The sequence below is a fragment of the Lytechinus pictus genome, chromosome 3 (assembly GCF_037042905.1).
Source record: "Lytechinus pictus isolate F3 Inbred chromosome 3, Lp3.0, whole genome shotgun sequence".
In the NCBI taxonomy this organism is placed as follows: domain Eukaryota; kingdom Metazoa; phylum Echinodermata; class Echinoidea; order Temnopleuroida; family Toxopneustidae; genus Lytechinus; species Lytechinus pictus.
In genome coordinates this window covers 65,198,160-65,221,947 of record NC_087247.1, presented here as the reverse complement: position 1 = coordinate 65,221,947, position 23,788 = coordinate 65,198,160, and the positions used below count along the sequence as shown (strand labels likewise).

Here is a 23,788-nt window from a genome sequence, read left to right as displayed (position 1 = left end):
TACGCGTGTGCGCAGACTTGGGGGAACTTGCCATAGCCCATACACTTTATTGTCGGCTGCTTGCATTTGCATGGTCGCATCCGGACAATAGCAGCGCTATTGCTCCCTTTTCGATCCCATGATCCTTTGCGTGAATCTATTTGCGATAAGGTAGCTATATTACCCCAAAATTAAGATAATAATAAATATTGGCGAATAATACATCAAATGAAAGGTCTTTGCATTAGAAATGCAACAAAAAAAAATAAGAAAATTTGGCCATTCGTTAAGGAGTTATGGGTAATTAAAGATAAAATTTTTAAAACCCATTCTGCCGCACAATGTGATGCCTCAAAATTTTTGCAATAAACATTTCATGTTTTGAAAATTGCTCCACGTCATTCCAAGTCTTGCGCAACTTTTGAGTCAAAATTTATGATGCTCGGGTATGCAGTTTTAAAATTAAGCAACATTTAGTAGTACATGTCGGCCCCCAAAATGCTGAAATACGTGATTTAATTTTCAAAAGCGAAAAATATGTAAGAAAACGTCTTTAGTATCAGTTGCTTTAAAAAAAAAATTGTTTGAAATGCCATGAAGAATACGTACAGCAAAAATTAGCACTCTACAAGCTTTAATTACTGAATTAGAACAGAATATATGATTTTATGAACAAATTAGCATATAATTAGTTCATAAAGAATGAAGTATATACATGTAAATATATATATTCAGTGAAGTTTAGCTCTACAATCAAGTAGTTAATGTCATTTTTCTACCATCTTGTAAATTTTTGTTGCCATATCATGATCTTTTGCAGAGAAATGGGGGGAGCATATTCATGCTAATTTATTCATGAGATTATGTTTTTGGCTGCCAACACTCATTTGCATGTTGCGCTGTACATGTACCTCTATGACTCCAGCAATGCTGAATGTGGATATGCTGTGTGTGCATGTGATCACGAGAGTGGCTGAATTGCTGCAAGTACAAGGTGGGGAGATTCAGGCTTATGCGTGAGGAGGGGGGAGAGCCCGGGGGGGCCACTTACGTTGACGAGTGGATACCATGCGCGACCAAAAAAACACGTAAAAAGGATGTCTTTTTCAAGATAGGGCACGTTACGTACGTAACGTGATAAGGGTGTCAAAAACACAAAAATAATGAAAAAAGGGTATCTATTTCGCTAGGAAAGTTACGTGTTTAGGGTCAAATTAGCGGGAATGATAAAACAAAATTAAAATGTTTTATAAAAGATGTCCTTTTTGCCCCAACACTACGTGTTTAGAGTCCGATTTGCGCGAGGTGTGGAAGTGGGATCGTACTAAACCAAATAAAAACCGACGACCTAAGGACCCGTGACATAACAATAAAATATTCCAGGGCCTACTTGTTTAGGGGCTCAATTCAGGGAATATTTGCCAAGGGTATCGTTTTGTTCCCAATACTTGTTAAGGGTAGGGTTTTACACGCCAATACCTGTTAAGGGGTGCATTTTCAGAATATGGAAATTACGTGTTTAGGGTGCTTTTCGAGACCCCATGGTCGCGCATGGTATCCGCTCGTCAATGGGGGTGGCCCCCCCGGGGGGGAGAGCCGAGGGGGGATGGAGCAAAATATGAAATATGGTTGTGTGTACCTCGTTGTTACTATGTTACGCTTATGCTCTATTATTTTTTTCTTATGTTTCTTTGTTTTTTATGTTTCTTTGTTTTTGATGATGATCCTTCAATGTCAGGATTTAATATCATTAAACTTGAATTTGTATGACTCTGTATTACAAGCTGTGTAAGCTTTTTTGTTCAAAGGCTGCAGTAGAGGCGGGTCCAGGAGGCTTATTATAAACACTCGGGTTCGTAATCACTCGCGTCGCGTTTGAAATCACTCGGGTTTTGGATTTTTGGCATTTTTTTTTTATTTCGGTGCAATTTTTTTTTTAACGGTGTCTTCAATGGGACACACACTGGGAAAATAAAATGAAATTGAAATGCGAGCATCGTTTTAAGCTGGCAAGTGCCTTACATAAAATGTACTCGACTACTGTTTTAACACAACAAACAAGCAAATTAGCCATGTGGCTCAACTAACTTAGAATAGATCCGGACTTCTACTGCGTCCTATACGAGGGCTCCGAGTCGGAACTTGCCATATCTGCCACATCGATATTACATCGCATCATTCATATATGCGGATATGCCTGCACGCAATGGCCCCAAGGCGGGACCCGGCCGCGGTCAGACACAACGTGCATCGGTAGCATGGAGCAAGCTAATGTGAGTCGAGCCGAGGTAGATCCAACGTACGTTATACAGTGCCAGTCAGTCCGCAGCGCGCCCGAAAGTATTTTATTCAGCGGTATGCATAGCCATCCGTGGTGTAATGCATATACGTAATGAGCTGTGAATACGATCTTTCCGATCGGCGTTTTAAAATGTTGCTCTTAGAATTGTCCATTTCTCATAAAATTTGTCTTATTTTATAGATAAAAGGGCCATATCGTGTTTTAAGTAACTGGAGACCTAAACAATTCCTCACCTAAAATTATTTCTCTCTCTGTCTCTCCTACCTTCCGAAATTAAAACAGTCCCTCGGACAGTTTAGACGCAGGACAAATAATGCTCTGACAACCAAACTAACTTCTCATCAGCATCAGTAAAAATGTGAATGGGCCTTTAAACTAATACTAAAACTGATCTAAAATTGAACTTAAATCGATTTTGAAATTGATTTTAAATCGATTTTAAAATTAATTTTAAGATCGTTAATTATACCTGTCCTAATTATTCCATCAACCCCTCTTTTCCCTCCTCTTCAAAACCACTCTGCCACTTTTAGACAGTTATAATTCTAAAATCGATTTTAAAATCGTATCTTAAATTGATTTTAAAAGCTTAAACATTTTTTAAGACAGTTGACTAGCCACGAAATCACCTTGTCAATCCCTATTATTTTCTCCTAAAAAACATTAAAATCCCATAGACGGAGCCCTAAAGGAGGACTAAATAAGGATTGACAAGGCGATATCGTGCTAGCCAACTGCCTTAGAAATATTTCAGCTTTTAAAACCAATTTGAAATACGATTTTACAATCGATTGTAAAATTGATTTCAAAATCGATTTTATAATCAATTTGATATTCATAATCAACTGAATTATTCCATCAACCCCTCTTTTCCCTTCAAAACCACTCTGCCACTTTCAGACGGTTGGCTAGCCACGATATCGCCTTGTCAATCTTTATTAGTTAGTCCTCCTTTACGGCTGTCTATGGGATTTTAATATTTTTTAATACAGGGAGAGCCCTAAAGGAGGAGTAAGTAATAGGGATTGATAAGGCGATATCGTGGCTAGCCAACTGTCTTAAATATGTTTGAGCTTTTAAAATTGATTTAAAATACGATTTTTAAATCGATTTTAAAATTATAACTGTCTAAAAGTGGCAGAGTGGTTTTGAAGAGGGAAAAGAGTAATGTTGTAAATCGGATAAAAAATCAGATCGAAAATCGGATCGGCAGTTCTAAAATCGAAATCGATTCGAAATTCGAATTGGTGATGTTTAAAAACAAAGGAATAGATCAAAATTTTGTTCGCGGTCGCGCGCATCTTCCTGACAAAGTAACAAAGACGAATGCATTGGAATGGAAGTCGCCAACATGCGCGATCTTTTGGAACATGTTTTAAAGGGGTTTTGAGGTGTTTTAAAATAAACAGATTGATTTTTAGTAGAGAGATAAATGAACGACGCATCTTCCAAGCAAAGTCGCAAAGGAAAATAAAATGAAAATAATTCTCATAGATCACAGGTTAATGAAAGATCGGAGGGACATCTTTTATAAGCATTTTTAGGTGCTAGCAATTTAGAATTATTGGAATGATCTCTTGATCTCATACGATGCATCATCTTAAAGTCGCAAGTGCAATCAAAATGCTTTGGGGAGCTAGCGTATTCAAATCAATCTATTACTATTTGAGAAATGAACTTTTGATATCCAAGAAGAAATATAAAAGAAGCATCTCCCGACGAAGTTGCAAAGATAAATAAATTGAGGTTGAAGAGATGTATATCATCATGAACGATGTAAGAGTAACGTTATGAACTCCGTCAGTAGTACGATCTTTAAAAGTTCGGGGTGGGGTCCGCTATCACCACGAGGTTGAAGAGAAGTTGTCTATCATCATAAAGGAGGTAAGAGAGTAGCGCAGTGATGTCCATCGGTAATACGACCTTTAAAAGTTCACGGCGGCGTCCGCTATCAACACGATGATAAAGAGAAGATATCTATCCTCGTAAACATCGTCAGAGATAATACCGCATCTTTCTCCCTGATTAATGCGACCTCTAAATAGCTAGCACCTAAAAAAAAAAATCTTGAAATATGTTCTGAACGATCACGCACTGTAACTAGATCTACGCCGATGTTTTATATCCAATTTTTTCCTTCAAGGGGCATGATCGAAGATCGGCAGGTGATCGCGAATTGTGGTAAAATCTGGTAAAATCGGGAGCCGATTTTAAAATCGGTTAATTAGAACAGGTACAATTACGATTTTAAAATTGATTTAAAATCGATTTTCAAAATCAATTTAAAAATCGATCTAAGATCAATTTTATATCAGTTTTAGTATTATTTTTAAAAGCCCATTCACATTTTTACTGATGCTGACGAGAAGTTAGTTTGGTTGTCAGAGAATTATTTGTCCTGCATCTAAATAACTGTCCGATTCGAGGGACTGTTTTAATTTCGGAAAGGTACGAGAGACAGAGAGAAAGACTGATCCTTGTTCAGCTCAACGTATACGTTTCGCACGCGAGCACAAACAAGATCAATCAAGCACATCACCTAATGCAATGTCTCGAGAATTTAGGTATGGAATTTTTTAGGTCTCCAGGTACTTAAAACACGATATGGCCATTTTCTCTATAAAAAATAATACAAATTTTATGAGAAATGGACAATAATTAAGAGCAAAATTTTAAAACGCCTATCGGAAAGATCGTCCTCAAAGCTCATTACGTATTAGACAGCTGGCAGCCGTCTGTTTCAAGGAGTTTTTAAACATTTTTATTTCTCCTCTCGGCTCGCTATCGTGCAGCCACCATTAGGGGGTTAACAATGCAAAATCCCCCAGACGGGTCTCATCGATTTTTGTCTTTATTTCATAAAAATATATGAAAAGAACTGTACCAAAATACAGATTATTATTCTGTTTTGTCCTAAAATGCACCCAAAAACGGGGAAAAATAAACTTAAAAGGGGAAAAATAGTGACTAATTACTAATTACGGCTGTCGCGCAACTTCACTTCCCTGTTTTATTGGAACTTAATACATAAACATATGGCCATTGAGTCCCTGTACAGATCGAGCTAGAACTTCGGTCTCTGTATTGGTGAGTGGAGCCAACAGGGTTCAGCGGAACAACAAACATAACAGAGACCGAAGCTTTTGGTCTAATTACGTATATACAGTGCGTCCCACAAAAAACGAAACCGAGATTTATTGATGATTTATCATAACTTAATCACAGATACAATAGACAAATGACCTACCATTGTAAAGCTTAGAATCTCCTCTTTCATCTGATATTACTTAGATTATTTCTCATTCACGCATGAGTGAGCAAAAACAATTTTAAGAGGGGATACCAAAAAGTCATTTGGCGGGCTGTATCTGGGTTTCAAAAGGAAAACCACATCTTAAAAAGTTCAATATCTGCTCTTTAATTTGATACCTCAATTACAGAAAATGGTCAAGAAATAACAAAGTTCTGGTTATTTGAAATAAGGCTTGAATTTCAATAATTTCATAAAATGAAGAGGTTCTACAGGCTAGCGTTCAAACTCACTTGACACTCCGTTGTGTTGATGATCAGCCATGCATTAAGTCTTTTGTTAACCATGCGATAGCTTCTGTGGGAAACCAGTGAAAACACGTTTATGTAATCAACGTTCTCGCTACCACGTCACGGTTGGCGGGCGCCGACAACCCTGAAAATTTTCAGGGCAAATCCGCCAACCGTGAACTTCCCCGACAACCGTGGCCGACAACTGTAAAACAGGCCTATATCTACACAAAAACTGAATACTATATTTAAAAAAACAATCTGCTTTTCAGATCCTAAAATAAACTTGTCGATTATTTCGTCCACAATTTCTTCCCGGGATTTCTTTGACTCACTTACTACTACGCTATATACGAAACGACCTCGACTCGAGGCCCAATCTCTATTGTCGGAAGCGCGAAGATGTTTACCTTGCATTTGCGTATCGCATTGCTCACATTATTTACGTCTTTAAAATGGTAGTAAATGCGCTCAAAACAGGTGAGGGGAGAGGGGTATCGTGGGTTACTGGGTTGGGCAATGTAATTTAGATTATTACGAATTTCAGTTGCTATTGTCACTTATTTTGTCAAAAATAATATAAAAATTCGATCGAAATTTAATTTAATCTCGTCCCACTTAGCTACATCGACTACATGAATTAATTTGAATGTTTTTCTGATGACACTGCCATAGAGCGAATTGAGAAAATTATTCAAAGATCATGTTAATAATGACAAAGCCAAAGGAATGGATTGATAATAATGTCCAACTCATTTACTTACAGCAAAATGATTTATTCACATTTAAATTCCGATTTTACTCCATAATTTCCAAAGTCTTGATCTCTACATCGATCTTTTGAAAGTGTTGATTAATTTCGCGACGGCGTGTTTACCAAGTTCTGTGCCACTGCACTTGCGCTCGCAACGGCCACATTCAGAATACTAATCGCACATGGCATCAAAATCCTTGATCCGGGGATCCGAGTCTTCCAAAATTAGATGGGATCCAAAACCAATTTAATTTGAATGTCTTTTTTTTCATATATTCATTGAATCTGTTATAATTTTTATAAGTAATAATCTTTATTAATATTATTAACATTTTTTATCATTACGACTCATTTTTTAATGTGAGTTATATGTACAGTGTATTTTAATTTGTATTGTTCTTTATTACTCTTTGCCTGCCAATTAAGTCATGAGCGCACCTGTCACGGGCCTGAAAAATGTTTTTAGTCATCACAGGGAATGATTTATGAATTTGTTGTACAATTGCTAACTACGATTTAAAATAAAATATTATTTGAAATTAATTTGTGTAAAGGAGAAAGAGAATAATGGGGGGGGGGGTGGTCGTGGGCAATGTAGATGAAAATGATGGGATGTTTGTGACTTTGTGGGGGAGGGGATTGGCGAAAAGATGTCAATGTTCGTAGCGAATGAAATTAATATTTATTTATGGATGTGTCTGTGATTGTGGCTGCATAATCTTTATGGCGATTGGAAAATCCACCTTGGGTCGGGATCGAGGGGGTACGTGATTCAATAGATTTCGATAGAAGTACACATTCCGAATTGGCAATAATTCATTCACAGATATTCATTTCAAGTACGAATTATTGAAGTTGATATGTGTGAACGTTTTAGAGGATATGTATTTCGTTTGTTCACGCCCACAATGAGTTGCTAGTATAATTTGAATATCGTTGGATGATTTTTTCAAGTTCACTTATGTCTTTGTTTTATATCGGAATTGTGCTTTTAATATAGAGTTATCTTTACAACGATCGTTAGCCTAATTATACTGCGAGTGGATGATATTTATGAAATGAGTTGGAATGTGAACGAGACGCCCCAAAGCCGATGGCACCTGATCTAATTAGTATTCACTTTCTTGGTTGAGCCAATCATTGTGCTTGAAAACGGGTTTCCCCAAATTCCTGCCCTTGGAATGTGTCCCACGTGTGTGACCTGTTATAAACCTGTTGTTTGAGTGCGAATCAGCTGATTTCGTGACCTCAATATACTCTTCATGTTGTTTACGCTGGATGGGGGCTATAAAATTAAGAAGATCTTTCTCTTTTTTTTTCATTTTTAATAAACTGTTCGTGAATTTCTGTAAATTTAAAACTACACCTAAAGGGATATTGTGATGCAATTTATTGAATCACGTACCTCGATCTTCCCACTCATGATGCAAGACAATATTTTTAAAATTTAAATTCACCAAAAATATACATGTAAAGAAAGATTAGTCAGCCGTCATCAGTAGAAGTATAGACACATCTATAAAAGTGTATTCGCTTCGAATATTGACTTCTTCACCAATCCCACACACACGATCTCAACATCCCCTTGTCATTGTCCACGCCACGACACCTCCCCTATCGCTCTCTCCCTTCGACCATCCTACAACCCCACCCCTCTTCCTCTCTCTTTCACACACGCTGTATTTGTAGGCCTACATAATGTAATATGTAAAAATAGAAATCTGCTTTCCTGTCAATTAACCTATACTTTCAAAACATTTTAAATCGCAATTAAGAACAACAAAATTGTAATATTAGAGTATTATGAATGAATAAAAATATTTCTCACGCTCGTGATGAGCACATTCATTATTTCATAGGTGAGTAACGAACAATACAAATAATCACAGCAATAATTGACAGTGATAAAAGAATCTTGATTGGAAATTACTAGTATAAACATCATCAACAGAAGTCTTATGAGAGTTATAGTTTCAGTGAGTATCGAATAAACAAAACAAAAAACTATGCAAATTATATAAGTTGGGGACCCCGTCTCATGAATACCGATGCCCATTATTGGAAGCCTCGGAAGAAAACTTCCAACCTTCCAAATAATACCTCGGTCACATTTGCTCTACGGCGGCCGTACGGCGAATCGATAACAGCCGTTTTATTCATTTTTATTCAAACCACCTATATTTAGCTGGTACAAAAAATGTTAAAACGGCTGTTTTCGATTCGCCGTACGGCCGTCGTAGAACAAACGTGACCGAGGTATAAAGTCTGAACAATCTTTGGATTTAGTAAGGGCGTGACGCGGCGCAAGCTCAAAGGGCTATGCATGCGGTCCGTAGATGTAGTCGGTCATTGACATAAGAAACAACACGCATTCACAAAATTAATCGCACTTTCTAAGGATGTAGCGATCTAAACATTGGAAAGTATTGAGTTCATTTATCGATGCCATCGATGTGAATAAATCTATAAACTGTAAGTATAAAATGAGATTGACTTCAAATCATTTTAAGTTATCAGTAACTAACAGTTAATTGCCTTTCTGCTTCAATCGCGATTCGCGCAACCGTTATGGCTGTGTGGCCGGAGAAGCACTAAATAGACATAAAATGTGGTGCATTTAGCAGCAATCTAAGCTTGTCGATATGGATATTTTCGATAGCTACCGCGCGAACACCCCTCCCGAACCCTCCCCCCGTGCGTGCTTTGCACGCACCGAGGCCGCTGCGCGGCTTGCGTCGCTTCGCGCCGCCAAGCGTCAGAGTGAACCTGGCGAGAACGTTGTATGTAATGAAATTATGGAAATACAAGCATTGATTCGAGAGAACATAACTTTTTTATTTCTTGACCATTTTTGGTGATTAAGGTATCAAATAAAAGAGCACATATTGATCTTTTTAGACATGTGATTTTCTTTTTGAAATGAGTATTTTGGTATCCTTTCTTCGAATTGTTTTTGCTCACTCATGCGTGAATGAGGAATAATCTTAGTAATATCAGATGAAAGAGGAGATTCTAAGCTTTACATTGGTAGGTCACTTGCCTATTTTATTTGTGATTAAGTTATGATAAATCATCGCTTAATCTCGGTTTCGTTTTTTCTGGGACGCACTGTATATATGCATTAAACCGCGGATGGCTGGCTAAGCATACCACTGAATAAAATACTTTCGGACGGGCTGCGGACTGACTGGCACTGTATAACGTACGTTGGATCTACCTCGGCTCGACTCACGTTAGCTTGCTCCATGCCCCCCCCCCCTCATTTGAAAGTGAGGATTTTTTTTTGCTTGTTAGATTTTTTCGTAGAAGAAATGTACTTCATTTTTGGTTGAAAACATTTTTTTTTGCTTGTCAAATTTTTCCTCAGGGGAAAATGTGCCCCCCCTTGGAAAATCCTAGATCCACCCCTGGTGTCAATACTATATTTGAAAAGAGATATACCCCTTCCATCCCTGATGTAACCCATTTGCTGTCAAAAAATATATACTGTATTTGAAGAGGGGGCTAACATATATGAGGCGCCGAATGTACCAATATTATATAGAACAATTATTTGTTATATAATCATTATTTATTAAATAATAACTATTATTTATATATAATTTACATTTTATTTGTAAATAACTACTATTATATAAAATATCATTTCTAATTATTTATATATAATTCCAAGTAATACTTCATTATTTGTAAATAATAATAGTTCGACATTCCATTATTTATAAATAATGATTATTTGTTTTTCATTATTTATAAATAATGATTATTTGTTTTTCATTATTTACAAATAATGATTATTTGTTTTTCATTATTTATAAATAATGATTATTTGTTTTTCATTATTTATAAATAATGATTATTTGTTTTTCATTATTTATAAATAATTTGTTGAGTTTTCCATTATTTATAAATAATGATTATTTGTTAAATAATGAAAACGTCTACTTCATTATTTATAAATAATTTTTTCGAGTGCACCATTATTCTCATTATTTATAAATAATCATTATTTAATGTTCGAGTTTTCCATTATTTATAAATAAAGATTATTTGTTAAATAATGAAATATCTACTTCATTATTTATAAATAATAATTTAGTTTCAATATCCCATTATTTATAAATAATCATTATTTATAAACAATTTTTACAGTTTGCCATTATATACAAATAATCATTATTTATATACAAATAACCATTATTTATTAAATAATGCCATTATTTATTAAATAATGCCATTATTTATTAAATAATGGAAAACTCGCTATAACATGCAAATGTGGGACCGCCCATGATATGAATATTCATGATGCGGTTTCCTTTTTCGTGATTTTTCTTCACAGATTTTTGTCCATTTCCTCTTCATAATAAAATTTCTTGAAGCAATTTTCTAGGGATATGGTCTGATTGTAATATTCTTCATTTTCTATATAACTTTGTCTTCGTAGAAATATCAAAAAGTGTAATTTTATACGATTTTTCCTACAGTTCACAATCCCCATAGGCGCGCGTGTATCGTAGGGACAACTGGTGAATCGACGGAGTGCTCTTCATCGAAATACTACGTTGGTTGGTCCCCGGAAGTGGCGGGCGGAATTTAGCCTGAATCCTCGATGGAAGTCGATCAAGTGCTTATGAGCTGAGAGAGTGAAATATCAGTGTACTTGTACAGGCCCTTCTACTTTTTATAAATATTTCTTGTTGCTTTTTTTGTTAAGTTAATTTTTCCTGGTGTAGAGATAAGTTTCAGTTCTAATAATGCACTTCAAATACATTTTGGAGTGTCTGTTTGAGGCGTTTGGGGCGTTTTCACCCTGGCCCCAAAATGCTCGCAACGACAATACGGGGGCATGATGACCCCTAATTTTTTAAAAACTTATTTTTCTATTGAAAATTATCACAAAATTCACCAAAAGTGTGCACGAAAGCCTTCGTATTTCACTTTTAAAACTCCAAAAAGTGCCCAAATGACAAGCTTGGTCGCTTCGCTGTGTCGCTTTCAACTTGAGAAAGTTTACGCGTCTGCTTCCCCCCCCCCCCCTCCTCCGAAAGAAATTCTGTATACGGCCATGCTCTAAAGAGCCTGGCACATTGATTTATGTATACTTCATTTTCATTATTTTTATCTCATTATCATCATGGCCTTACGCAGAATTTTTTCCGGGGGGGGGGGGGGGGGGGGTGGGGGGAGCAGGACGCGCGTAAACTTTCTCATAAAAATCTTGAAAAAGCGAAGCGACCAAGCTTATCATTTGAGCTTGGTCGCGTCGCTGTCTCGCTTTCAAGATTTTTTTGAGAAACTTTACGCGCTAGCTGCTCCCCCCCCCCCCCCCCGGTAAAAATTCTGTGTAAGGCCATGATGATAATGTGATAAAAATAATGAAAATGAAAAGTACATATAAATCAATGTGCCATATATGCATGCTCTTTTGAGCATGGCCGTTCACAGAATTTCTTTCGGGGGGTGGGCCGGGCAGACGCGCGTAAACGTTCTCAAGTTGAAAGCGAGACAGCGAAGCGACCAAGCTTGTCATTTGGGCTTGGTCCCGTGGCTGTCTCGCTTTCAAGATTTTTTTGAGAAAGTTTACGCGCGTCATGCTCCGGCCCCGGCCCCCCTGGAAAAAATTCTGCGTAAGGCCATGTTGATAATGAGATAAAAATAATGAAAATGAAAGTATACATAAATCAATGTGCCAGGCTCTTTAGAGCATGGCCGTATACAGAATTTCTTTCGGAGGAGGGGGGGGGGGGGAAGCAGACGCGTAAACGTTCTCAAGTTGAAAGCGACACAGCGAAGCGACCAAGCTTGTCATTTGGGCACTTTTTGGAGTTTTAAAAGTGAAATACGAAGGCTTTCGTGCACACTTTTGGTGAATTTTGTGATAATTTTCAATAGAAAAATAAGTTTTTAAAAATTTAGGGGTCATATGCCCCCGTATTGTCGTTGCGAGCATTTTGGGGCCAGGGTGAAATCGCCCCAAATGCCTCAAACAGACACTCCAAAATGTATTTGAAGTGCATTATTAGAACTGAAACTTATCTCTACACCAGGAAAAATTAACTTAACAAAAAAAGCAACAAGAAATATTTATAAAAAGTAGAAGGGCCTGTACAAGTACACTGATATTTCACTCTCTCAGCTCATATGCACTTGATCGACTTCCATCGAGGATTCAGGCTAAATTCCGCCCGCCACTTCCGGGGACCAACCAACGTAGTATTTCGATGAAGAGCACTCCGTCGATTCACCGGTTGTCCCTACGATACACGCGCGCCTATGGGGATTGTGAACTGTAGGAAAAATCGTATAAAATTACACTTTTTGATATTTCTACGAAGACGAAGTTATATAGAAAATGAAGAATATTACAATCAGACCATATCCCTAGAAAATTGCTTCAAGAAATTTTATTATGAAGAGGAAATGGACAAAAATTTGTGAAGAAAAATCACGAAAAAAGAAATCGCATCATGAATATTCATATCATGGGCGGTCCCACATTTGCATGTTATAGCGAGTTTTCCATTATTTAATAAATAATGGCATTATTTAATAAATAATGGTTATTTGTATATAAATAATGATTATTTGTATATAATGGCAAACTGTAAAAATTGTTTATAAATAATGATTATTTATAAATAATGGGATATTGAAACTAAATTATTATTTATAAATAATGAAGTAGATATTTCATTATTTAACAAATAATCTTTATTTATCAATAATGGAAAACTCGAACATTAAATAATGATTATTTATAAATAATGAGAATAATGGTGCACTCGAAAAAATTATTTATAAATAATGAAGTAGACGTTTTCATTATTTAACAAATAATCATTATTTATAAATAATGGAAAACTCAACAAATTATTTATAAATAATGAAAAACAAATAATCATTATTTATAAATAATGAAAAACAAATAATCATTATTTATAAATAATGAAAAACAAATAATCATTATTTGTAAATAATGAAAAACAAATAATCATTATTTATAAATAATGAAAAACAAATAATCATTATTTATAAATAATGAAAAACAAATAATCATTATTTGTAAATAATGAAAAACAAATAATCATTATTTATAAATAATGGAATGTCGAACTATTATTATTTACAAATAATGAAGTATTACTTGGAATTATATATAAATAATTAGAAATGATATTTTATATAATAGTAGTTATTTACAAATAAAATGTAAATTATATATAAATAATAGTTATTATTTAATAAATAATGATTATATAACAAATAATTGTTCTATATAATATTGGTACATTCGGCGCCTCATAAACATACCCCCTTTGTCTCCTTTGGCTTCACACCTGATGATTATACATGACTTGTAATTGTTTACATGCACACACACCCCCACGTGCAGTACCGGTACATGTTATACCGGTAACCACTGCACTAGCTAGAGACACACAGAGCTCGACCCATTCATTTCAATTCACTGCACAAGTTGAATGCGACATTTGTTATTCATTAGAGGTATGAATTGTTATTTATGTCAAACAACAATTTCTAAAGGGTCATTATTAATGCCAGTTCATCCTTGCTCAAACTCAAGAAAAATTAGGACTCATTAGTCCGACATCCCTTGAGTTCAGCTTTGAGGGCGATATGCGACACATTTGTGAAGTCAGAAAATGACCATCGCCCGAAGAAAACGTCGCCTGAGAAATAAAAAGGCCGAACAAAAATTGATAATATTCATGAATTATGCAAACAAAAAATCACTTAAAAAAACACAATTTTGCTCATCCGTTTCATATTTCCAGCATCAAAAGAACTTTTCGAACTCAAAATCATGCTCGCCAAGAAAGAAATTTGATGTTTCATCAAATAGCGACGATATGAGAGAGATGATAAAACCCAGAAGTCAGATCCCGCGAAACTTGATATTTTCAAGATGGGGACTTTTTTTAGGATGCACGAGTGACAAGATCGTCTCTGTAAAATGGATTATAATGGACCTCAAAGTACATGATGTAAGTTTTAAATGTAATAATTTCGTATACCATAAAACTTATTTCCCTTAAATACCTATTTTTTTTTTTAAGTATGAGTTTTTGTCAAAATTATGTAATTAATCTCGCTAATTTAACACGGTAACAGATACGAGTGTCGTAATCTCGAACCGGCTGTGATAGCTAGATAAAGTCTATACCGAGATCTTTGGGGACTTGCCATTCCAGTAGTAGCCTCTTGTCGAGGCCCTGGCGGCTGTTTCCCGAGTGAAGCAAGGGATATAGCGAAGCAGAGCGCAGCGAGAGACAAGGCCTCTTGACATCTATGCCGAATTTCACCGACTTTCTTTTGTTTTTTATTGTTTTTATCAATATTCCGACCAAAAACTGGTCGGTGAAAATCAACCAATGAGAGCGCGGACTGCTATGACGTCATAATGAATTTTCAAGATTCATCTTGAATGGCGACCCGTGGTTTCTTGGCGAAGAATGGCAACGAAATATTGAATATGCCTCTAAAATGCTGAATATCGACCGATTTAAAGATTTGCAAGTCGATGAAATTAAATCTGCACTGAAAGGACGAGATGAGTTTGTACATCTACCCACAGGATATGGAAAAAATGTGATCTTTTATGCAATTCCACTTTGCGTCGATTATTGTACTCCGCGGTGCAGTGAGGGAATGCTGGAGTCGTGTTGTTCAGTTGGCGTCTGACCAGTGCAGGCCGATCTCCTGGGAAGTTTCAGGGCGGTGATGGGTCTGTTACGGCTAGAGCTAGTAGTAGTAGTACCACTACTTGTAGCATTTTGCTGGTTATATCCCTTTTAGTGTCCCGCAATTAATTGAATCCCCTGCAAAGTAGTGGACTTCTAGTATTCCGAACCCCGGACGAAACAGCTTTGACATTTCATTGGTTTACTAGGTGATCGGTAATATACATGTATATGACTCATGTATATTCATTAGGAAGATGTTCCTCATGAATATATAACTCACCTCAGATGTCAAGAGGCCCTGGCTCGCTGCGCTCGCCAGGCTTAATTCGCTTCGCGAATTAGGATATCCCCCGCTTCGCTCGGGAAGCTGCCGCCAGGAACTCGACATGAGGCTATGACAGTAGAGGCGCTGGTCCAAAACTTGGGATTGTCCCAGAAAACAAGGATATCCTCATAAACCAAGACAAATAATGTCTTGATAAATTGAGACTGTCCTTGTTTATGGGAGCATTTTTTTTTACTTCCCCCTATGGGACAAAGACATCAATTACGGGAATTGAGAGTGCTAAAAATAGATTCAGTGACCTCAATTCCCCCCAGTTCACCGTCTATTTTTCATAACTTACCGTCTTCCAATAATCTTGTTATAAAACCTGATATGTTTACTAAGCCTGAGTCATATCGATTATTTTGAAAACTGGTGTTCGACAGCTTTAATTCGATCGAACATCGATGCATCGAAGTTTGAAGGCGGGGAAATCGAGTCATTTTTTTTGCTCCGGCCGTCGCCTCGATGCGCTATGCACGCACTGCATGCACTGACGGTATGCGCTGGCGGGGTGAGCATTGCACAAGCAGATGACGGAGCAAAATTTGTTTGTATTTTCCATCATCACAAAACACAAAAAAGGCCGGGGTCCAATGCAGAATTCTTCCAAAAATATCTCCAACAATGATATTTGCAGATGACAACATATAAGTTTAAAATGAAACAATATAAAAGACATGAATCACGCAGAGTCGATCCGAATGATTTTCGGTCAACTAGCAATCGCAGTCCAGACTCGCACAGACTCGCACAGACCAGCCCCGTACACTCACTCTCCCGAAACGACAGGCGTGCTTGCCAGTGCCAGCAAACAAGTGCGACCAGCGGAGAGTGCTGTAACTTGCCTGAGATTGTGTAGTTGGCGGGGTAGTTGGATCCAAAATGAGCTCCAAATAAATTGATGGGAATAAATACGTAATTTTCTCTGGATGGTCATTTGAATTGCTATTCAATGCTGACATAACGATTGTGAGGAAATATTGTGGAATTTGAGTTATGACGATGTTCGAGAATTAGTCCTGATATAATCCATTCTTTATTTTAGAGTCAGACACTAGAGCATGCGCTCGAAATAAATACGAATGTCTCGGATCGAGCTCTAAATTCATATAAATTATTATTGGATGTTAAATAATTACGATTTAATAAGATTTTATGGCCATACTAAAAATAATGACGATGTCAGCAAAGTATGTTATGTTTATATGGAAGAATTAATAGTATTATACTGGCATTATCTTTATTTTTATTCCATCTCTGGACGACGTCTCCGGATCCCAGCTCCGAGAAAAGAAGCACAATGCGCATGCGCGTTCGATGACGTATGACATATTTTCCATTCATGAAATCAGAGCCCAAAGTTGGGCACAAGCTAGCTTCAAATTGATGGGAAAAAATATTAAACGCAATTTTCTCTGTTTTGTCACGTAAAATGTTATTATATGGTAATATTACGATCTTGAAAAGAGTTTCTGCATGTTGACAATGTTCGAGAATCAATCCTGACGTGATAATTATTTTTTTAGACAAGTGCACTCACTCAAGTCGATCGTCATGTGATGTCCGTCATTGAAAATTGATACGAAATACAAACGTTTCACATCAAGCTCTTAATTCATATTAATGATTATCATATGCGAATTATTGTTAATTATTACGATTAAATCGTGTTCTATGGTCATGATATTAATATTGTTCATGAAAGCAAGATTTATTTTACGTTGATCGCGCCAATTTTCCGGCCATTTTCTGGTTTGATTAAAGCACAGTACTGCGCGTGCACGATCGATGGCGACTTCCATTCATGAATTCATCGTGCATAAATTATCTCGGCACGAGCAGACGAGTAAGACTCGAACTATGATCGAAATAAATTTCTAATTAATGGTGAATAGGCATCACAATTAAACAATCAGTTTCTTTTTGGGGGCAATATAAATCAAGTAAGTAGTAGTCAAGTTGGACATTACTGTTATTTTGATTTTTGATGATTGATTGTGTGAACCAAACGAATCGGCCGGCCAACGTATTTTATTTTTATTTTTTAAATGCACCGATTTTGCAAAATCTGCACCGGCGCTCGATGACATCGATCGAACACCGATTTTAAAATCGATTCGACTCAGGCTTAATGTTTACATTGACTAGCACACTTGATTCATTGGTGTCGGCACTTGACAGGTGAATGAACTTTCCTAGATTTCTTGTGTGAAGAAATCTTTAAAAACTGAGACAGTCCCTGTAAACTGGGACGATCCCAGTTTTCTGACCAGCGCCTCTACTAGTCTCTACCTGTGGAGAATCTACAGGTAGGACTATGGTATGCCAATGCTGTATTGAGCACACACTTTAAAAAAATCATTAAAATATCACTTTTGTGATCAAAATTATTACTTTCCATACAGTTGCAATTCAATTTTCATTAGTAGCTTAGAATAATTTTTGTATTGACCAGAGCGCTCAAAAACTTGAATTTTGAGATATTTTTGTGTACGCCCTTTATTGGTGGAAAGTAATATGGCGAGAAAATGTTCATTTTTCAAGCTCTATTTTTAATGAAGAAAACAAAATTTAAAGAATCAAATTTACTTAAGAGCCAAGTTAGATAATGAAAAGCTGTAATGGAAACTGACAGTGTAAAAAAATCAAGCATTTGTCCAAAAGAGAAAATAATCCAAACATTGTCAACCTTATTTTGCCACACATAGAGATGTAACTGAGAACAAGGTTATATCCTAACCTTGTTCATTGAATGAGTGCTACTGCATGCGCATGGCCATTGCTAAGTAAGTCATCGATCATGAGTAACGTTTGCAAACAATTTCTGGTGGGGAAATTTGCTCGAATCGAAGTCAGGCGCTGCGAAACTAACTGCATGCCACAAATTATTAGCGCCACGATTTGGGCTGCCGCGCAGTAGCAGCACCTGCCTCGAGCAAAGTTTGGGCAGGCTCCACTCCACTGCCGCTACACTACGCTCCACCTACCCGAACTTTGGGACCGTGAACCTGATCTGATATTCCGAGGGACAAAGTGGGATAAGAAAGTTATTTATAAAAATTATAGAAAAAAAAAAAAAAATAAGAAAAATAGCTTAATTTCTTACTCTACACGTACCCTTACCAGTAGAGGCGCACGGCCAATATGGGAGACTCTCTCCAATAGGGGAGACAATCTCCCACATTGGAGACTTGCTTTGCAAAAGGACAAAAGAAACAACACCAACAAAAGCATGATTTTTTCCACCCAAAATTTTGTCTCACTGAGGTCAGAAGCCCATTTGTTTTGTGTGTGATTGACAACAAAAATCATTATCAAAACAAAAGTAGATGGTGAATTTTTAAAGTAGACGGTGAAAAGGGGTAATTTTTCATGAGGAATCTGCTTATCACATTTTTATTTGCCGCCAAGTTAATCCTTTTGCAGCAAATGTAAACAAAGGAAATTGGACTCCAAAACTGGAGACTGTCTCTGAAATTGGATACCCAAATTCTTTACAAAAGTCTCTGTATTGGAGACAATCTCCCACATTGGAGACAGTCTCCAATATTGGCCGTGCGCCTCTACTGCTTACATGTATTTCACTCCATGTCCATCCTCCGGTTATGCTCAAAATTGGTGATTTTGGGCCAGTATCCAATTCCTTACACGTATTATTCACGGCCGATTTCAAAACATCGCATGCGATCGGTCGCAGGTCAAACAGCATAAATATTTATATTATATTGGATGGCTCAGAAAATACCAAAAATATTCTTTGAGTTTGGGAAAATATTCCACGAATCAGTGACTGGAATATTTTCCCAAACTCTTAGAATATTTCTGTATTTTCTGAGCTATCCAATTAATACACCATAATTATAATATAATATTCCACGAATCAGTGGAATATTTTCCCAAACTCTTAGAATATTTCTGGTATTTTCTGAGCTATCCAAATATACCGTAAATATTTATGCTGTTTGACCTGCAACCGATCGCATGCGATGTTTTGAAATCGGCCGTGAATAATACGTGTGAGGAATTTAGATACTGGCCCAAAATCACCAATTTTGAGCATAACCGTAGGATGGACACGGAGTGAAATAAGGGTGTAGAGCCCGCGGGGTGTAGAGTAAACAGCATAAATATTTATATTATATTGGATGGCTCAGAAAATACCAAAAATATTCTTTGAGTTTGGGAAAATATTCCACGAATCAGTGACTGGAATATTTTCCCAAACTCTTAGAATATTTCTGTATTTTCTGAGCTATCCAATTAATACACCATAATTATAATATAATATTCCACGAATCAGTGGAATATTTTCCCAAACTCTTAGAATATTTCTGGTATTTTCTGAGCTATCCAAATATACCGTAAATATTTATGCTGTTTGACCTGCAACCGATCGCATGCGATGTTTTGAAATCGGCCGTGAATAATACGTGTGAGGAATTTAGATACTGGCCCAAAATCACCAATTTTGAGCATAACCGGAGGATGGACACGGAGTGAAATAAGGGTGTAGAGTAAGAAATAAAGCTATTTTTCTTTCTCATTATATTTTTTTCTATAATTTTTACAATAAATAACTTTTTTACCCCACCTTTGTCACTCGGAATATCAGATCAGGTTCACGGTCCCGAAGTTCGGGTAGGTGGAGCGTAGCCGTAGACTTAGTCAGTGTAGCGGTAGTGAAGTGGAGTGGAGCCTGCACGAACTTCGCTCGAGGTAATACCTTGGTCACATTTGCTACGGCCGCCGTAGATTCTAAAATTTCTACGGCGAGTAGCAATTCTACGGTCGCCTCAGAATTTCCACGGCCACTTACTCTAGCGGTCACATATGTTACAGTCGCCGCACGGCATATTTTTTAATTTATGGAGAAAAAATCAGCGGCTGACGTATGTCCTTGAAATCATGACGTACGGTCGCCCTAGGGCGACCCTGCGCTGGCCGTAGGTTTTTGACAAATACTACGGCAGACGCGAGGTGGCCGCAAGGCGCCCTCACGGCGGCCGCAGGGGGACTATACAGTGAGTATACCATGAATTGCTTGTCATACTCATCATGATATTTTACATTAGACATTTCATTTCAGAAAGTTTTCAAAGTGTCGCACCATGCCCATGCGCGTATTCTGGATGGGAGGGAGGGGGGTTCAGGGCCCGGGCCCCCGGGTAGGCGAAAAGGGGGTACCAAAAAGAGGGAGGAAAGAAAGGGAAAGAAAAGGGAGATAAAAAAGGACGGGGAAACAAGAAGAAGAGAAAAGGGAAAAGGTGGAGTAATAAAAGTGGGGGGGGGGGGCAAATTGATGTTCGACCTAGGACGGGGGGGGGGTCGCCAAATTAATGTTTGACACTGATCTGAATATTATACGATAGGTAATGTTCGACCTAGGAAGGGGGGGGGGGGCAAATCGACCTTTGGGGTGATTCGCGCTCGCATCGAATGATTAGTTAGATGGACATCCTGTTAATGATTACCTAATGATTACCAAAATTGTGTAGAATTTGGAACGGAATATAAAATAGGTTCAGCTCGTGCTTCGCGCTCGGATCGAATAATTTTTAAGTGCCCATCCTGTTCATGATTACCAATAATGCTTAGAATTTCCAAACTTTGGGTCATTTTGGAATATAGACAATTTTCAGCTCGCCCTGACAGATAGAGAGATGCCCATCCTGCTCATGCTTACAAAACTTCTCAGAATATTATTTCCAGGTCTATACACAAGCTATCAAAAATCGCGTTCGCATTATTTATTTGAACTTATGAAATAAATCTCCCTTAACCATGTTAACTTGTTTGTATGAATAAAGTTAAGATGTTAATAAACGCGTTAGTCTTAAGTAAGAATTACACCCTAGGAAACAACAAAAATCAGCATTTAACTCCCCATGATAATACTAATGATAATGATAATAATAATAATTTTACCCAAGTTAGCCGCTGGTGAAAGGGCAATATCTGTGCTTCCTGGTCACATTTGTTCTTTAAAAAAAGTGGTATTACATCATATTCATGGATAGAAATAACCCAGAGAGCTCCCGCCCGCTGCGCGGGCGGGAGCCCAGAAGCTTACCGTGTATTTGACCATATTCACCGGACTAGGGTGATTTATGGTCTAAATATTTCTCCAAATGAATTGTGAAAACAGAAAGTATACAATTACCACGATTATATGGATGAAGGTCTAACGAGTGGCAGTTTCCTGACATCTGGGCACAGACTGGAACCTCAAAAAAACGAAAAGTTCTCTCCTTCTACCCCCGTTTCGATCGGCCATTTTTGTTAAAAATCGTAACAAAATGGCCGATCGAAGAGGAGAGAACTTTTCGTTTTTTTGAGGTTCCAGTCTGTGCCCAGATGTCAGGAAACTGCCACTCGTTAGACCTTCATCCATATAATCGTGGTAATTGTATACTTTCTGTTTTCACAATTCATTTGGAGAAATATTTAGACCATAAATCACCCTAGTCCGGTGAATATGGTCAAATACACGGTAAGCTTCTGGGCTCCCGCCCGCGCAGCGGGCGGGAGCTCTCTGGGTTAGGATAGAAACTACTTTTTATCAAGTCATCATTAAAAAAGTGGTCTGCAGTTAATTATCTGCAGTTGCCCTTTTTCATGTGATTATGAAATAAGATAATTCAACATGCATTTAAGGCACCCGTTTGCCTGGCGAGGAGGGGTCGCCATTTTTTTTCTGAAAAGTACACATGCATATGGGCCAAAATTATACTATAGCCTAGGTCGGGCCCCCGAGGTGCAAAATTCTAAATACGCACCTGGTGGCTCCCGAGCAGATAACACAAAAGGAGAAGGGGAAAGGAGGGAAGAAAAACACGAGGGCAGCCTCACGGCCACCGTACGCTCGACGTACGGCCGCCGTAGACCGTTCTACGCCATGCCTACGGCTAGTGACCCTAGTCTAATTTCTAGTAGAATTCTACGGCGAGCGTAGAAAAGAAAAAATGTTATACTTATATTAACTCCGAGTTAAAATTCTACGGCCTGTAAAAAGTAGGAATCCGCCATACGTCGACCCTGCGGCCACCGCAGATTTTCTGCGGCCGCCGCAGAAATCTCTCGAATTCAGGTATCTACGGCCGCCGTAAGGCCGCCGTAGAGCAAATGTGACCAAGGTATAAGCAGCACCGGCACCATGCATGCACCACTTACTTTCCCTCTAAACAATCGTAAATTACGATGGAATCGTCTTCACTGCTCGATATCAGCGTTTCTCCGTTGTGTGAGAAGTCGATGCTGTTGATCCGTTCCGTGTTTTGGTCTTTAAAAAGCTTCGCAACACGATAGCTTCTCATTACTTGGTCGGACAACTTCATGATTATTCAATTTCAAGTCCAAGATTTGAGTTCGTTGAATTTAAGCTGGGTTTCTGAAATCTGCCTGTTATGATCGATCGTCGGGGTTTGGTCGGTCACTACATACATGTACGTCAAACTTGGATTAAACTCGTCGCGTGTACTGTATAGTGTATGTAGTGTACGTCTAGTCTACGTCTGCAACAACGAACGTAGAGGGCAGCAACACACAAGCGTGTTGCATGCTATAAGGAAGGTCAACTCGATACGCGCATGCAGCTGAGCTGCGCGCGTATTTTATTGTTCATGCCAACGAAATCAAATGCCGATCCAATACAACAACAGATTAGTAGCGATCAAAAAACGAATATGAAAGAATATGACTACAACAATACCAAAGATAACTTAAAAAATATGTTGAGGAATATACATACATATAAAAACATACTTTGATATTTAAAACTTTACAAATATAAGTTTCAGGAAACTAAAATCATTACCAAATCGGTGATTGTTGATATCAGCGATTTCACCAGACGGCTGTATTAGGTGATTTGCGTCGAGACGATTTTGTGACCACTCGCAAAGCATTTCGGGATTGAATATAACCACCTTATTTTCTCTGAGCTCTTCGCTGAACCCATCATCACAGTGCAGCTGCAGCGCAGCGCGCAGCCAATGCAATGCATCCGATGCATGGGTTGTTTTTTCGCCGTCCATGCCATGGTCTCGGACTCAGAGTTGAAATTATAGACCCGGATTTCGGGGATACAGCGCCTTTATTTCAGATTTATAGACTTAAAAGTCAAATGACATTTAAAATTTGAAATCTAACCTTGAACAATCATCGTTGATAAACATCAG

General features: G+C 37.6%; 1 protein-coding gene across 1 annotated transcript in view; it reads right to left on the bottom strand.

Moving 5' to 3' along the window:
• Positions 1-23,188, bottom strand: part of LOC129256809 (WD repeat-containing protein 82-like) — a 46,207-nt gene extending 23,019 nt beyond the window's left edge. The window contains exon 1 of the mRNA XM_064097573.1: positions 22,782-23,188. Coding sequence (XP_063953643.1) covers positions 22,782-22,945 — 164 coding nt within the window. The 5' untranslated portion in view covers positions 22,946-23,188. The remainder of the gene's footprint in view (positions 1-22,781) is intronic.
• Positions 23,189-23,788: the final 600 nt, after the last annotated feature.